Below are 17,749 nucleotides of genomic sequence, written 5' to 3' on the forward strand. Positions count from 1 at the left end.
CTGGGAACCAATTTAGAGGGAAAACCAAAAACATGCAGACACTCGGCGCTCTGTGGAACCAGTTTGACATTGCGACTTTAGTGTATTCAGAATATGCTTGCACTGAAACCAGACATTATCTAATTTCATCCATTTATTTGCCTAGTTGGAGTCATTGATCACAGTGCCTCTTACTCTGTGGACCTACTTGCAATGATTATTTTGCTCCAGCGATTATTGCAATATATTGATGGAATTAATAAATAATAAAACAATTATGTTAACATTCCTCACCTACAAGTTATTTTTCTGTTGCAGCTTTTGTTTGTATTTAATTCACACATTTGACTTAGTAGTTATAAATGTGAAACTCCACTCTGGCTGTGGGTTCGAGCCCCGGTCATGCCAACTGTCAATTGTGGTAGGGTGGTGCATATTGGGCTGGTGTCAACTTGGGGGAGGTAATCGGCATAGAGGATTTCCTTGTGCCACCGTGTTCCAGCAACATCTCTGGCGGGGCGGGTGCCTCTGACCTGGCCATGCATATAAGGTAATGTCAGCGAGCATTTTCTCCAATGTGTTGGCTAACTTTGACTTCATGGTTAAGGGGGAGAGGGTGTAAAGAAGGTTTCGGGGGATGCCTGTGGCGATCTATGACTCCGCAAGGACTGTTGTAGTGGTGGCACACGGTTGTACAGTGGGGTTGGGAGAAAAAGGGGGTAACATATATAAATTAGAAAGAAAATAATAATTATAATAATATCTGAAACTCAGAACATAATTCCTATTAGAATATTTACTATTTGTTTATTCTGATATTTGTCCAGTTACAAACTGTAAAAGTGGGTGACAAGGGAGGGAATGTTCAGTAATTATATTTATTGTCTGATTTCTAGCCAAAGATTTATGCAGAGGCCTTGATGGATGGAAGGTCTCTTCCACTCTGAGTGATGGAATCTAAAACAAAAATCCAGATTTTTATGATTTTTAAGTAATTAATTTGCATTTTATTGCATGACATAAGTATTTGAAACATACTCAAATACCTATGTCATGCAATAAAATGCAAATGAATTATAAAAAAATCATACAATGTGATTTTCTGGATTTTTGTTTTAGATTCCGTCTCTCACAGTTGAAGTGTACCTATGATAAAAATTACAGACCTCTACATGCTTTTTAAGTTTGAAAACCTGCAAAATCGGCAGTGTATCAAATACTTGTTCTCCCCACTGTAAGTCAATAACTTATTATTGTTCAAAATTTAAAATGTAGTTGTGTTATGTAAACATTGAACAAATATTGGAATAAAAAATTCAATTTGTACCATTGAGAGTGGAGGGAAAAGAACATGCCATATATCTAGCTCATATGGATAGTGTGCTGTTAAAAAATTATTTCTGTAAAATTATTGAGATTGAAAATAGAAAATAAAAGGCTTGTACTGCTGACAAGGAAGGTAAGTGGTTTTAGATGTCCATGTCATCTGGATTGGAAGTTATTCAAAATAGTTCATGTGAAATAGGTAGAAGAGTTGTAATAATGTGTGTAATTTTAAAATAAATGCAAGATTATGAATTTGGAAAATATCAGAGGAGTACCCTCCAGAAGAGAGGTAAAGAAACGCAACACACTTGTTTGTTGATCTCTAACTCATATGGATAGTGAGCTATTAAAAAAGAGTGATTTCGAAAGATAAATTCCTGTAAATTAAGGAAAATGTCAAATGTCAAGGAAGGTCAGTGAACAAAATGCAAGTGGTTTTAGATGTTCATGTCATCTGGTTTGGAAGCTATTAAAAACACTTTGTGTGAGTTAGGTAATAGAGTTGTAACAATGCATGTAATTTTTTCATGAAATACACATAATGAATTTGGAGCTATTAAAAAAGAGTGATTTCGAAAGATAAATTCCTGTAAATTAAGGAAAATGTCAAATGTCAAGGAAGGTCAGTGAACAAAATGCAAGTGGTTTTAGATGTTCATGTCATCTGGTTTGGAAGCTATTAAAAACACTGTGTGAGTTAGGTAATAGAGTTGTAACAATGCATGTAATTTTTTCATGAAATACACATAATGAATTTGGAAAAAAGCAGGAGGTGTATCTTTCAGAAGAGAGGTAAAGATAAACAACACAATTGTTTTAGATCTCTAACTCATATGGATAGTGAGCTATTAAAAAGATACATTCCTGTAAATTCACTGTAATCGAAAATGTCAAATCTAAGGGGTGTACTCTTGACAAGGAAGGTTAGTGTACAAAATGTAAGTGGTTTTAGAGGTCCATGTCATCTGGATTTGAAGCTATTAAAAATAGTTAATGCAAGTTATGTAATAGAGTTGTAATAATGCATGTAATTCTTTAATGAAATACACAATGAATTTGGAAGAGGTGTACCTTTCAGAGGAGAGGTAAAGGAACAGACCACACTTGTTTGTAGATCTCTAACTCATATGGATAGTGAACTATTAAAAATAGTTGTTTAGAAAGATAAATTCCTGTAAATTAACGAACATTTGAAATGTCAAATCTAAGGGGCATACTCTTGACAAGAAAGGTCAGTGAAGAAAATGCAAGTGGTTTTAGAGGTCCATGTCATCTGGATTGGAAGCTATTAAAAGTAGTTCATGTGAACTAGGTAATAGAGTTGTAATAATCCATGCATTTATAAAATGAAATACAGATAATAAATATTAATAAAAAAGGTGTACCATTCAGAATAGAGGTAAAGGAACAGACCACACTTGTTTGTAGGTCTCTAGCTCATATGGATATTGAGCTATTAAAAAACGTATTGTATAGAAGGATCAATTCTGATATAATAATTGAAATGTAAAAGGGCAAATCTAAAGGTCAGTTACCAACATACAAGTGGTTGTAGGTGTATATGTCACCTCTATATGAATCTATTAAAAAATGAAATATATAAGGTTCAACAATCAAAATAAATGGTGAAAATTATAGTTTTGTTTAATATCACAACAAGTGTCTGTGCCTATGATTTTCCTCTACAGGGGCAGGTATTATTAGGTTGATACAAAATAAAATATATTTTTTTAATGACATTGAATCAGAGGTATTGCACTTTCATGATGGTCCCTAAACTACTGAACAGACATTCGAGAGCGTTTTGCAAAACGTTTAATCCTTGTATCATTCGTTCTTTTCATATACAAAAGAAAAAAGAAAAATATTTGTTATTTCGTTATATGTTCAAGAATCGGATTCCAAAATACGGTTTAATTTTCGTACTTTACATTTTATGTTCAGATCAAAAAGAGGAAATAAAAAAAACGGGTCACGGCCCGAATATGATTTAGATATTTAATTTGATCAATTTGTGTGAACCGGAAGTTACTGACTTCTTGTGCTGCACTTGATAATTTAGTAATTTGGTATCGACACCATGGGAGGAGAGTATATGTGCAGACCGCAAGTCGGGGGTATAACTTAACAGCTGTCGAAAAGACGACCATTGACACCTTGCACAAGGAGGGCAAGACACAAATGGTCATAGCTAAAGAGGCTGGCTGTTCACAGAGCTCTGTGTCCAAGCACATTAATAGAGAGGCGAAGGGAAGGAAAAGATGTGGCAGAAAAAAGTGTACAAGCAATAGGGATAACTGCACCCTGGAGAGGATTGTGAAACAAAACCCATTCAAAAATGTGGGAGAGGTTCACAAAGAGTGGACTGCGTTTTCTGAGGTCCAAGGTCAACGCAGCCGTCTACCAGGAAGCTTTAGAGCACTTCATGCTTCCTGAGGCTGACCAACTTTATGGAGATGCAGTTTTCATTTTCCAACAGGACTTGGCACCTGCACACAATGCCAAAGCTACCAGTACCTGGTTTAAGGACCATGGTATCCCTGTTCTTAATTGGCCAGCCAACTCGCCTGACCTTAACCCTATAGAAAATCTATGGGATATTGTGAAGAGGAAGATGCGATACGCCAGACCCAACAAAGCAGAAGAGCTGAATGCCACTATCAGAGCAACCTGGGCTCTCATAACACCTGAGCAGTGCCACAGACTGATCGACTCCATGCCACACCGCATTGCTGCAGTAATTCAGGCAAAAGGAGCCCCAACTAAGTATTGAGTGCTGTACATGCTCATACTTTTCATGTTCATACAGTTGGCCAACATTTCAAAAAATATTTATTTTGTATTCATCTTAAGTAATATTCAAATTTTCAGTGATACTGAATTTGGGATTTTCATTAGTTGTCAGTTATAATTATCAGAATTAAAAGAAATGAACATTTGAAATATATCAGTCTGTGTGTAACATGGACGACGCCCTTTCGCTCTTTTCCATTGGTGAAAACTGAAGCCGCCAGTGTCCCGATACGGCGCTGACATCTTGGACTTGCGTCTGCGCAGATAGCGATCTTGGGACCAGTTCTGCGCAGTAGTTATGCGCAGTAGCGAGCAGGAAGTAAAGCCATAAAGCCGCAAAATCAACGGCCTCACCCCTGTGCCCCGCCCTCACTCTCCCTCGCAGAATGCGCATACCGTAATCAATCGCAAGTCCAAGTACAGTACAACCGTTGCTTGTTAAACCTAGACGATATGTTATAGCCTAACTTACATCATGTTTAACCTTAATTTCGAATAGGCCTAATACAAAAATAATTGGTAACTTCTAGCTAACGATCACCTGCTAGCTATTAACATGGCTATTAACGAGGCTTGTTGTCTTTTAGCTAACTTTAGCTAGCCCATTACATTTATTTACTGATTAAATAGCTTATAAATTTAACTTACCGAAAAGAATTCAAAGAGCGATTGGAAATGCCAGATCGGTTAGCACAATGTACTGCAGAACAACCCATTATGTCCGTGTGAAATTATATCAATTATAGAAATTTAGAGATTAAATGTAAAGTTCCAATCTCCTCAGTCCTCCGAAGATTCAGTGGCTCCTCGGCTCAGATAGCTGTCAATCACAGCTGTGAATCACGACGTCACACCACCGTTTTTAGAGCATTAAATAACTAACTAAAAACCAACTTATTTTAAAAACAAACTCTTGAATTTACATTAGCGTGATACAAACTACAGTAAATGACAGAAACCAGCTTCGGAAAAAAGATATTTGAAGGGTAATTTAATTGTTTAGTTGGTCTCGCGTCCCATTGAATAACATGGGGAGGGCGGGGTTTATGACCTATACTGGGACCACTCACCAGGGGGCGATCGAGACGTTTTGGCTTCACTTTTCAGGGCTTGTGCGGCACGCTTGGTGTGTAATGAATGAATATAATATACACGTTTCACTTTTTGAATGGAATTACTGAAATAAATCAACTTTTTGATGATATTCTAATTTTATGACCAGCACCTGTATATTTAGGGATTATTAGCATGTTCACTAAGATCGATTATCTACTAAATTCTTTGAATCTGAGATTTGAATAGCTTGCCAGTGACAGAACACAGAAAACATGGCAACCCTTATAACTACGTTTAAAGATAGCTAGCTACGCGAAGAGGTAGGCTACTTGTTAGTCAGCTCTAGTTAATTAGGGTACTAGTTTATTAGGGTATTAGCTAGTTATAACTAGCTAAAGATGCATGTTACTGTATGCAAGCAGGCAAAATCATAATTTATTTGTATTCATAAACACTATGTTGTCGTTATTTAGAAATGTAAACACAATAATAATGTATCATGGCCATCTTCTATGCAGTGGTGTAAAAAGTAGAAGTATTTGGCTGTGTTTACCAGTTTTGGGAAGTTGCTAAGGATGAGCTAAATTACCTAAACAGAGTTCATAACTAACCAATGACCTTAATTGATAATTTACACTCTTCCTTTTTATTTTATTGATCACTGGTTAGTTTTGAACTCCCTTTACCTGGTTACTTAGATCTTAATTAGATACTTCCCTTAAGTGGTGAACACAGCCGAACCCAGTTGAGTACTTTTACTTTGTACACCTCTACTTCTATGTGATTGTTGTGATCTTTCATTTCAGTTGCCAAGATGCATTGTTGACCTGTGGGATGCTGTTGCCTGGGTAAATGACAACACGGGCCTCTTCTGAGACCGGGTACAAGTCCTCACCCTTGAATGATGAGGAAATACAGGGTGCTGTGCAGATGCTCAGTGAGGTGTCAAAGCTAGAGGAAGAACAAGAAGCTCTCTCCCCATTCATGTTTTTGAAGACACTGAAGCATTCATAGATGAAATAGACAAAAGGATCCTTTTGAACTTCTCTGTTAATTATTTTTATTGATGATGCTAATTTTGCTAATGCTGGTTTCCACACAACAAAAATTACAAGATCCAGAAAACACAATAAAGTTTGATGAGAAAAAGAGACACGAAACATCAGTTGTTTAGAAAGAGTAAACTGGACAGTGTTTTGGAAGTGTTCACCTGGCCATACAACATGATAGGATGAAACCAAAACCTACAGAATCCGGGCTAAGCTGAATACACAGTAGATAAAGAAACAGTTTAGTTTTGTCAGTTTTGGAATGTAATGTTTTCAGTATTTGATCAGGTGACTGAATGTTTAATTGTCTAACTGGCATATCATAAAACATTTAGTTTTTAGGTTATGCCATTAACTTCATGCTTTTGGACTTTATTTATTGACTTTCAGTAATGTCTATTGTGCTCTTTTGGATCTGTTCTACTTGTAATTTATGTTATTGAATCAACTTTTAGGGTAAGGGTTAAATTAGGCCTCAGATGATCAATGTAACACTTATATTCCTCCCAACAATGTTTTAAATCCATAACCATGTCATTACTCTAGAATAAAAAATTAGCTTGTTCTAGGCACTCCTGGAAAAAGTAATATTTCTGTAAACAGATGTTGACCTGACCTCTACATGAGGCAAATTGAAACGTGCCACCTTTCTGCAACAGGCTATAAAAAAGTCAACACTTCCAGTTACCAATTTCAATTTTCTAGAACAGTGCTGTTAAATTAAACAGTGCAAGTCAAAGGAAGGAGAAACCATTATAATGATTTGTCTGAAAACTGGTCAGATCTACACAGCAGAACCCACAGGTCTCGGCAAAGGACCTTCAGAACAGTTTAGCTGACACTGAAGTTGTTGCTCACTGGTCCACCACACAATTTACCTTACACAGCATGTTCATATTTGTTTAATATGTTGAATATTCATAAATGGTAATCCTGTATAAACTTGCAAAAGGGAGGCGTGTTTCACTTTGTAACATGTAGCGCTCAGATCAACTATATTGTAACTGCAATAAGCAGCATTCTCAACCATCAACCTCCTTATGATGGCCCTCTACTGTATCACATATAACCAAGCAATGGCTACTCAAAGAAAAACTGACCATGGCAAGCATAGTGAGTATGACTATGTATGTGTATGTATTATACCTGCACTAACCAGCTTTCTAAACCACCAGTGTCTCATTCTTGAGTGTAACCAAAACATTAAAAACTTTTTTAGGGACACTTCAGTCTTCAAATTAATATATTTCAGTTGTATGTTATCAAATAATTTAATCCTGAAACAAAATACAATTAAATGATTTAGGAAAATACCATTTAATTTTACATTGGTACACGCATAATCAGACTAGAGCGCTTTTTCAACATGTAGTCAAAGCAAAGACACCGTTATTTGTGTTTTGGTATCAGACTCTTGAACAAATAAAGAAATAACCATTTATTTTTTTATTTTTTTCGATTTTGGACTCTCAATTGAATATGAAAAGAATGATACACGGATTATCTTGGGCTCTACTAAACGAAAAGTTAGATTTTCGATAAAATCAAAGGGTTTTTGCTCTATACCCTAAATCCAATTGTATATAGTTCACTATCATCTTTGTATCCCCTTGGGCAGTAAAAGTAGGTTTCCATGATTCTCTTTACTTTTCACTTGACGAAAAAGTAAGTTAATGTATCCTATATTGATAGTTTTACTTTAGGAGGACATGAGGTCCTGGTCCACACCTGCGGAGTACCTGGTTTGGGGGGCTCGTTGCTGTCCCTGTCCTTGTCCATCTGGTCATACTCTAATTTTAAATAGACTCTGGATTTACCCAGATAAATTTATTAATTATTCTAATTGGACTCTTAATATCTCACCCGGCACAGCCAGAAGAGGACTGGTCACTCCTCTGAGCCTGGGTCCTCTCTAGGTTTCTTCCTAAAATTCGGCCTTCTTAGGGAGTTTTTCCTAGCCACTGAAATTCAACACTACTGTTGTTTGCTCCTTGGGGTTTAAGGCCGGGTGTCTCTGTAAAAGAACTTTGTGACAACTGCATCGCATCGCATCATCTTCCGCTTATCCGGGGCCGGGTCGCGGGGGCAGCAGTCTAAGCAGGGAAACTGCTTAGACTGCTGTTGTAACTGCTGTTGTATAAAGGGCTTTATAAATAAAATGAAATTAAAAAATTTATTGATAGTTATTGTATCAATGTCATTCAGGAATGAAAGAAAAACTAGCGTTGTGCATTGAAATTCAATAGAATATGGCTGTGTAAATTTCATCTTCAGTATGGCTAGCAATTGCTGAATTCTTATTCCTTTCTTATTATTAAGCCATACAATTAATATATTCTAATTGTGGTGGAAGTTAACTTAATAAGAAACGCTAGTCAATGCTTAATGGTGTCTAGCGAAATATTCAAACCTGGCGTGATGTTAATGTGTGAGAAAATTATCTAATTTTGAGACACTATATGGTAAATGTCGGTAAACGTTGCCTCTAACGTGGGAGGCCTAGGTTCAAAGGGCAACAGCATTCATCACTTCTAGTCACGGGCCGACTGAACTAGGCTTGGTTCCTTTTCTGGTTAATGATTACTTAGATTTGATGTCTTAATCAATTCAGTTTCATTTTGCAAGAGCTGTTTAACTTAAATGTTTGTGTTGTTGTTTAACGGTAAGTTTAAACAACATTCATATTTAATTTAATTGTAAAATATTGAACAGATGCTAATGGATTAATACACAAAGAATAATGAGTTTACCTGAGAGGTATCCTACAAATAATCTGTTGGATGAAAAACAAATTCAGGTTATTTCTAGGAACAGATTTGAACAGCACTGGACTTAACTGTAATCGTGACAAACATCTGTTCCTAGAGTTTGCTAAATGTCACTGCGGTCAACCTATCAAATTCTCTGTCAAACTAGCTGTTCGTTAAAAATGTGTGCGCGGCTATACCATTATATACGTGGGAGTCATCTGAAAGCAGTCTGATGGTGGATGTTCACCTGCTTTTTGGCTTTTCGCTTGATTCGCTCATCGCTAGCTGCTTGTGGGCGTGTACACTTTGTTTCATATTAATGCCGGGAGTTCACGTTTACTAGCTCTTTTGGATCCCGGCAAGATGGCGGAATGGGCAAGCAGCACTTTCTGAGCTCTTGTTCACCTGCCCTGGAATATTTGCTTAAAAAATCAATGTGATTGGTTTAAAAGTTCGAAACAGTTAACTGAACTTTTAAATAAGGGTTTGAAACTCTTCATTCCAGATATTTAAAGCCCAATCGAAGTTTTAACCTGAAAATGCCAAACGGAAAGTCAGATGCTAGATCAGCCGCTAACGTTACCTCAGGCCAAGCAAACACGGACCACGGTTACGCGCAGATGGATGTTACAACCAGTGGTGGTGGGACAAAGAGGAAAAATTCCCCTCCAACTCCGACGAAAGGTGCAGTGCCTCCTTCGAAGGTAAAAACCCCACAGGATTCGTCTGAAGTGCCAAACGCGTCCCTTGTTAAAGCTATAGAAAAGCACACCTCCAGGATTGACTGCTTCGGTGACCAGCTGAGAGAAAACTCTGTCATGGTGGCTAATGTTACCAGACTTGTGGAGCTGAATGCCACTGAGATTAAAGAATACAAAGTCAAGATTCAAGTGATAGAAAAAGAAATGCCCCATCTTGTAAAGGATGAGGAACTAAAAGATAAGGTCACGGAGATGGAGCGTTACAAGAGACGCTGGAACCTTAAAATACATGGTTTGAAAGATTTTTTTTTTCAAATGTCTTTTTATTAAAGCATATGATTTGACATACAATTCACTTGTACATTCTGATAGCTTATTTGATAACTAATTCAAAATGCAAAAATATAAAATAAATGTACAATAATAAATAAAAATATAATTAAACAGTAAACTTAAAGTGGTACATTAAAAGGCAAAACAAAACAAGACCAGACTGACCACTATCCCCCACGGTATCCCAACCCCCTATCCGTCCGTCCAACCCCCTCCCATTTATCTCCCCCCTTCCCCATAGAGACCATCACTCTAAAACCATTACCATTGTCATATATCGTGTGCTAGGATGCAGACTGTTATACTGGATTTAGGTATGATATGAGGGGTTTCCATGTCTTATTGAATAAGTTGAGTCTGTTTCTCAACGTATATCTCATTCTTTCTAAATGAAGTGTCTTAGTTAAATCCTCTAACCACATCTTAGAGGTAGGTACAGTTGCGCTCTTCCACAAGATTAATCTCTTTGCTATTATGAAGCAATAAGAGAGAAAACGCTGTTGTGCCACACTTGGAGAAGTGTTGCTACGGAACAGTGGCACTTATCAACAATGGGTGACACTTCTGGGTATATGTTATGTAGTTTCTCTTTTGAATAATGAAGTCTATGTATAATTTTGAATTGGACAAGACAATGTCTTGCGTTAACTGAACAATTATGTATGTTTTCAAGACTTTATTTCCATAAATCACCTGGAATGGATTCACCAAATTCCCCCTCCCACTTTCTTTTATACTTTTCAGTTGACGGGGAGCTTATTAGTAAGAGATTGTAATAGACACAGGATGTAATTTTACGTCCGTTAGGAGACAATTTCAGACAGTCGTCTATTTTAGATTGTGGTTCAGTCTCAAATTCTCTTAAGTATTTCCGAACATAGTCCCTAACTTGTAGGTAATGAAAGAAATTATTCTTCCCCAGCTCATACTTCCTCTGTAGTTGCGTGAATGAAGCAAAGACACCTCCCACGTATAAGTCACCAATACATTGGACACCCTTCTCACTCCATGTAGAAAAGGTTCCATCCAGAGTGGAGGGGGCAAATGTGGGATTTCTAGTGATGGGTAACAGAAGAGAGATTGGTTTAAGATTAAAGGTGGTCTTGATTTGTTTCCAGGTACAGATCATGCTTTGAATGATGGGATTGTTATTACACAGGGACTTATTGACCGCGGCTGGAGCTAGTAGGACTGCGGCCATAGAATATGGTATAACACTTGTGGGAAGAAAATCATCTTTACAGCATTGATTCTCCCAATTAAAGAAATTGGGAGCGTGTCCCAGAATAATATTCTAGTCTGTAATCGCTCTATTAGAGGGGGGAAGTTTGCCTGGAATAGAGATGAGTACTGTTTTGTCACTTCTATCCCCAAATAGGTCAATTTCTCTGGAGAGACTGTAAATGGAAAGTGATCTAGGTGTGTTAAGTCAATCATTTGGACCGGCATTAAAACGCTTTTGTAACCAATTGATCCGATAACCCGAAAAGGTCCCAAACAGGTTCATTTTGTCGAGAAGATTAGGGATGGTACGTTGAGGCCTCGTTATATGTAAAAGGATGTCATCTGCGTATAATGATATCTTACTATTAGTGTCTTTGGTGGAGTAGCCATAAATCTGGGGTTCCATTCTAATACATTGAGCTAGAGGTTCAATAGCCAACGCAAAGATTAAAGGGAATAGTGGACACCCCTGCCTTGTCCCTCTATGTAAGCTAAACAGGGAGGATATTGTACGGTTTGTTAGGATTTGAGCCGTAGGATTCTTGTAAATTAGTTTGATTAATGACAGGAACTTATTTCCAAATTTGAACCTATTAAGAACTTCAAATAAGTAACACCACTCAATCTGGTCAAATGCCTTCTCGGTGTCAAGTGCAAGTATGACAAGATCAGTGGGTGGACCTCTCTTTGTATATATAATATTGAGAAGACGTCTAAGATTAAAAGTAGCACTCCTATTTGGTATGAACCCGTCTGGTCCTTATGAACTAGCTTTCCCAATAAAGGATTCAGCCTGTTAGCTAATATTTTGGCAAATAATTTCCCATCGACATTAAGTCCTTCCCTTTTTTGTGAATTAATGTGATCACAGCCTCAGTTAAGGTGGGGGGTAAATTACCCTGTATCTGAGCATGTTCATATAATTTCATCAGGTACGGGGATAAATTCTCACTGAATGTTTTGTACAATTCCCCTGGAAGTCCATCAGGACCGGGTGTCTTATTACTCTTTAGGGAGGCAATGGCGCTCCGAACCTCTGCCATCTTTACTTTCGTTAAGATGTAGAAATATTCAAGGAGGCTCTGGGATCACGCAGACTAACTTATACCATGAGGTTTTATTAACAACTTTCAGATACGTTACATCAGTGCTCACTCTTCAGCGGCAGCATACACACTGAACTTTCTAGAGCATAAAACATTGCTGACGAATGCTATAGCCAATAAGAACAAACAATGCAATATTTCTGGAATGCGATTGGTTCTTAGCAGAACGTAAGAATACTACATCCCCCTTCTTTTGAAATAAAACAATGCAAGGAAATTATTGCAAAACCCCATTATATGAAATAAACATATAGCTTACAAGAGTCACATGCACAAACTAAATCACATGTATTATTATAGCAAAGTACTGGTATACTGTAGGTGTTCATATATTATTGGATTGTCACAAGACAAAACACAAACTGCATTGAACATTATGAACAATATTTTTTTTTTCTAAGGGCAGCGATCCGCCTACACCCTTGTACAATCACAGATCCAGAATAACTCTGGGTTTAATCTGGCGTCCGTACCTGGATCTGTACATGACGGATTTGGGCAGATCATCAGTGTGGTCAGGTGTGTGTGTAATGTCACTGTGTGGTGCACTGTTGATTGGTGTTTCCCATAGCTCAGCACCATCATGACCTAAAGAGATGTCAGAACTGTCCTGAGGTTCCTTTGTGTCCAGGAGGTGGCGTCTGTTTCGCCGATATTCCCGTCCATCAGAGGTACGCACTTGATATGATCTCTCAGTGTTGGCTGCTCTGACAATAACGGCTGGTTTCCAGTATCCTTGCTCTTGTACTCTAACTGCCTGTCCTTCTTTGAGCTGAGATAAAGGTCTGGCCGATCTGTCATAATAGCTTTTTTGATCCTGTTGTTTATGCAACCTCTTTGCTCTGACATCCTTCCTTCTGACGACTTTTGGCAGGAGTTGCTGATTGGTGTTTGGTAGGGTTGACCGCAGACGGCGACTCATCAACAGCTGAGCTGGGGACTTGAAACCATCAACAGGGCTATTGCGATACTCCAGGAGACTGAGGTGTGGATCACTTTTGTCAGCCTTGGCCTTCTCCAGCAACATCTTTGCGGTTTGCACAGATTTCTCTGCTAGTCCATTACTTTGCGGGTAATATGGACTTGTGGTGGTGTGCTTAAATCCCCAGGTTCTGGCAAACGTCGCAAACTCACCCGAGCTGTACTGGGGGCCGTTGTCTGAGATGACAGCCTCTGGAATGCCATGTCGGGCAAAAGCAGCTTTTAGTTTATCTATCACAGCAGTTGAGGTGGTGCTGCTGAGCTTGTCCAGCTCAAAATATCTGCTGTAGTAGTCTACTGTCACAAGATAATCCTCATTGCTCCAGGTGAACAAATCAGTAGCCAATACCTGCCATGGCCTATCTGGAATTTTGTGACTGATCATAGGCTCTTTGGTGTTGGAAGGCCGAAATGTGATGCAGATTGAGCATTTCTTAACTATGTTCTCTATTTCCTTCCCCATCCCAGGCCAGAACATGATGTCACGGGCTCTCTGCTTGGTTTTCTCTATGCCTAAGTGACTGGGATGTACACATGACAGCATGTCTGAACGAAGACTTGTGGGAACGACAATTTTTTCACCTTTGAAGATGATTCCATGCAGGTAGGAAAGCTCATCACGGTGGTTCCAGAATTCTGACACACTCACGGGACACTTCCTCTTTTCCTCAGGCCAACCTCTTAGTATCACTCCTTTCAGAGTCTGAAACTGTGGATCTTTTTCCGTTTGAGCTCTGATTTCCTCCAATTTTGAGTCACTGACAGGAAGACTGCTGTACACTGTGTGCACTTGAATGTCCATACCTTCACTTTCTGGACAATGTGTCTGCAACAGGGATATCCTTGCCAGGTCGATGCACAATGGTGGAGTTGTACTTTTGGAGCTGAAGGATCATCCTCTGTAGCCTTGGGGGAACTGATGCCAGGGCTTTCCGCATTATTGACTCAAGGGGCTTGTGGTCACTTTCAACAATGATTTGACGCCCATAGATGTATTGATGGAAACGCTTGCAACCAAATAGTATGGCAAAAAGTTCTTTCTCAATTTGAGCATAATTGATTTCGCATTCAGAAAGTGACTTTGATGCATACGCGATAGGTCTTCCATCCTGCAGCAGCACTGCCCCGAGCCCATACTTAGAAGCATCGACCTGTAACTTGATCTCTTTGAGAGGATCGAAATAGGCCAAAACTGGGCCTGGTCCAGATGTGAGCAGCATCTTCTCGAATGCTTTGTCATGTTGGGCAACCCAAATGAACTCACTTAGGAGCTGCCTCAGTGGTGCGTTGACATCAGAAAGGCCAGGTGCAAATTTGGAGAGGTAGTTGATCATACCTAGCACTGTCTCGAGTTCTCCTTTGTCTTTAGGTGGTTCCATGTCTCTCACAGCAGCAACTTTGGCAGGGTCAGGCTTTACTCCCTCAGCAGTGAGGAGATGTCCAAAATAGCTCACCTCTGTAGCACAGATGATACTTTTTTCTGGATTGAGCCTGACTCCTCTCTCTCTGGAGCGCTGCAGCATGCCGTGGAGGTTTTCATCATGTTCAGCTTTGGTTTTTCCATGGATGAGGATATCGTCAACAATGGCCATGACCCCATTCAAACCTTCATAAGTTTCATCAATTTTTCGCTGGAACTCATCTTGGGCAGAAATCAATCCGAAGGGAAGACGTTGGAAACGGTATCACCCAAAAGGTGTGTTGAAAGTGGTCAACCTTGAAGATTCCTCGGTAAGCTTAATAGCCCAATAAACTGATCTAGCATCTAGGACACTGAAATATCGGGCACCAGCTAACCTGGACGTTATGTCTTCTAGAGTAGGCAGTGGGTAATGAGGTCGCTTAATTGCCTTGTTAAGGTCCCTTGGGTCCAGACAAACCCTTAGTTGACCTGTGCGTGGTTTTTCAGCCACAACCATAGAGTTAACCCATTCGGTAGGCTCTGTGACTTTAACAATGACATCCTGTCTTTCCATGCTCTCAAGCTCCATTTTAAGGCGGCTGCGCAGTGCGAGAGGAATGCGTCTGGGTGGGTGGACTACTGGGGTTGCATGTGGATTTAAGTGTATGGTACACTCACCAGGAAATAGTCCAATTCCTTTGAAAACATCTGCAAACTTGTTCAATATCGGCACATCCATCTTTGTGTCCGTAACTGATAGTACTAATTTGATGAGGCCAAAATCGATGCATCCTTTTAGACCTATGACAGGAGGTGCGCTTGTGTCGACTACATAAAATGTCATGACCATCTCAATGTCTTTGTGCTTGCATTTCAGGTCACATTTGCCTTTTACCGCCAGGCGTTCACCACCATAGCCAAACAATGGGCGAGATGTCGGCTGCAGATTGCACTGAGTGTTCAGCTTGTCATACTCGTACAGGGGAATGACGTTGGCAGATGATCCAGTGTCTAGCTTAAACTTAACTTCAAGTTGTCTTGGACCTACTTTAATATACACAAAAGCTTGCTCTGCGTCTGAACTCTGTCTGCCCTGTGTCACTGAATCAATAAACAGCTCTTCATCATACTCATCAACTTGGTCTGAGTTTTCTTCACTTATTACATGGACAGTTTTCTCACAGCTTGAGCGACAGACTTTTGCAAAGTGTTTTAATTTACCACATATTTTGCACACTTTTCCTTTTGCAGGACAGTGAGATCGATCAGTGTGAGGTTTGTTTCCACAGTATCCGCATCCTTTGTGGTGTACTGGGGTAGCATTTCTATGTTGCAAATTGTCGCTGTATTTCTTTGTGTATTTAGCGTTGCGTTGCTTTGGAACGGCACCCTTTGATGTGTTGCGGAAGACTGCGTGCACTGAATGGTCACGTGAAGCACTCATGCTGTTTGAGATTGTTTTTAGCTGTGCTTGCGCCAACTCATGAGATCTAGCGACATCTATTGCTTTTTCGAGCGTTAACTCGGAGCCTACATTCAAAAGCTTCTCTCTCACTTTCGGTGAATGTATTCAGAACACGATGCGATCGCGGATCATCTTGTCACTGTTTGCATAATTACAGTCCTTCACAAGCAGACGCAGGTCTGTCACAAACTGCTCAAAGGGCTCGCGGTCTCCCTGTATTTTTTCATGGAATTTATAACGTGCAAATATCACGTTCGCTTTAGGTTCAACGTATGCCGTGAAACGGTCGTAATATGACTTTATGATCTTTGCTTCGTCTTCGGACAGTGACCAAGTATTAAAAATATCACGGCCCTTTTCTCCGACCCATAGGAGAAGATAACTACATCTCTCTTCCTCACCCTTTCTCTTCAGGGGTCCGCTGAACATCAGCTCCGCGTGCTGTTGAAACTTGCGCCATGCTTCTGGCAGGTTAGTTGCATCCCAGTTCATCGTGGGCATTGGAACTCCAGCGATATCCATCCTTGTTTGTCTGATCCGTTCACTCTGACACCATGTTGTACTTTCGTTAAGATGTAGAAATATTCAAGGAGGCTCTGGGATCACGCAGACTAACTTATACCATGAGGTTTTATTAACAACTTTCAGATACGTTACATCAGTGCTCACTCTTCAGCGGCAGCATACACACTGAACTTTCTAGAGCATAAAACATTGCTGACGAATGCTATAGCCAATAAGAACAAACAATGCAATATTTCTGGAATGCGATTGGTTCTTAGCAGAACGTAAGAATACTACAATTGTGAGGTCAGAGTTCAAGGAATCACAATCTTCCTCACTCAGTCTGGGAAATTCACATTTATCTAAAAATGCATTAATAGTTACAGAGTCTGAAGTGGTCTTTGAGGTATACAAATCAGTATAATATTCAAGAAACCTATCATTGATATCTTTAGGCTTAGTAAGTATTGCTTTTATCTTGTGTATCGTTCTGTCACTTTCCAATTTTCTAATGTCTAGCTAGTAGTTTGTGTGGTTTATCACCGAATTCAAAGTATTTTTGCCTAGTATAGAGGAATGCTTTACTTAGTTTTACAGAAATTATTTTGTTATATTCATACTAAAGTGTTGCTATTTTCCTGTGCAATATAATAGAGGGAGAGTGCACATTTTCTATGTCAAGTAATATAATTTGATCCTCTAATTCTTTTAATTTAGTCTTATTTACTTTTCGCCTAGAAGCTTCAAACGAGATGATACAACCTCTTACATAAGCCTTGAATGCTTCCCAGAGGATGGAGGGAGAGGTATCAGGATTGTCATTTATTTCAAAGTATAAAGAAATCTGGTCTTTGTAAGTATTTCGCAAAATGTATTTTCAGTGAGTAAATACGAGTTCAGTTTCCAAGAGGTGTGTGGCTTATCCACATGATCTAAACATACCGAGAAGGTGAGTGGGCTGTGATATTAGCATTTAATGTGGACGATATGAGTTTGGCGTCCACCATGAAGTAATCTATCCTACTGTAGGAGTTATGTACAGGTGAATAAAATGAGTAGTCCCTGCCTGTAGGGTTCATC

The 17,749-nt window shown here is 39.1% G+C and overlaps 1 protein-coding gene across 2 annotated transcripts; it reads left to right on the plus strand.

Annotated features, from left to right (window-relative positions):
* Positions 1-9,683: 9,683 nt before the first annotated feature.
* Positions 9,684-16,907, plus strand: si:ch211-196c10.15. 2 transcript variants are annotated; one of them, XR_004575206.1, is made up of 5 exons: positions 12,216-12,988; positions 13,192-13,302; positions 13,427-13,624; positions 13,767-13,902; positions 15,578-16,907. XR_004575206.1 is itself a non-coding variant. In XM_034290011.1 (3 exons), exons 1-3 carry the CDS (start codon positions 9,772-9,774, stop codon positions 13,199-13,201), a joined length of 285 nt encoding a protein of 94 aa, XP_034145902.1. In that variant the 5' UTR covers positions 9,684-9,771; the 3' UTR covers positions 13,202-13,396. The 2 variants fall into 2 exon arrangements, 1 of the variants encoding a protein (XP_034145902.1); XM_034290011.1 differs by lacking the exons at positions 13,427-13,624; positions 13,767-13,902; positions 15,578-16,907 and adding an exon at positions 9,684-9,946 and having other exon boundaries at positions 12,889-12,988; positions 13,192-13,396.
* Positions 16,908-17,749: the final 842 nt, after the last annotated feature.

The sequence above is a fragment of the Esox lucius genome, chromosome 23 (genome assembly GCF_011004845.1).
Source record: "Esox lucius isolate fEsoLuc1 chromosome 23, fEsoLuc1.pri, whole genome shotgun sequence".
In the NCBI taxonomy this organism is placed as follows: Eukaryota; Metazoa; Chordata; class Actinopteri; order Esociformes; family Esocidae; genus Esox; species Esox lucius.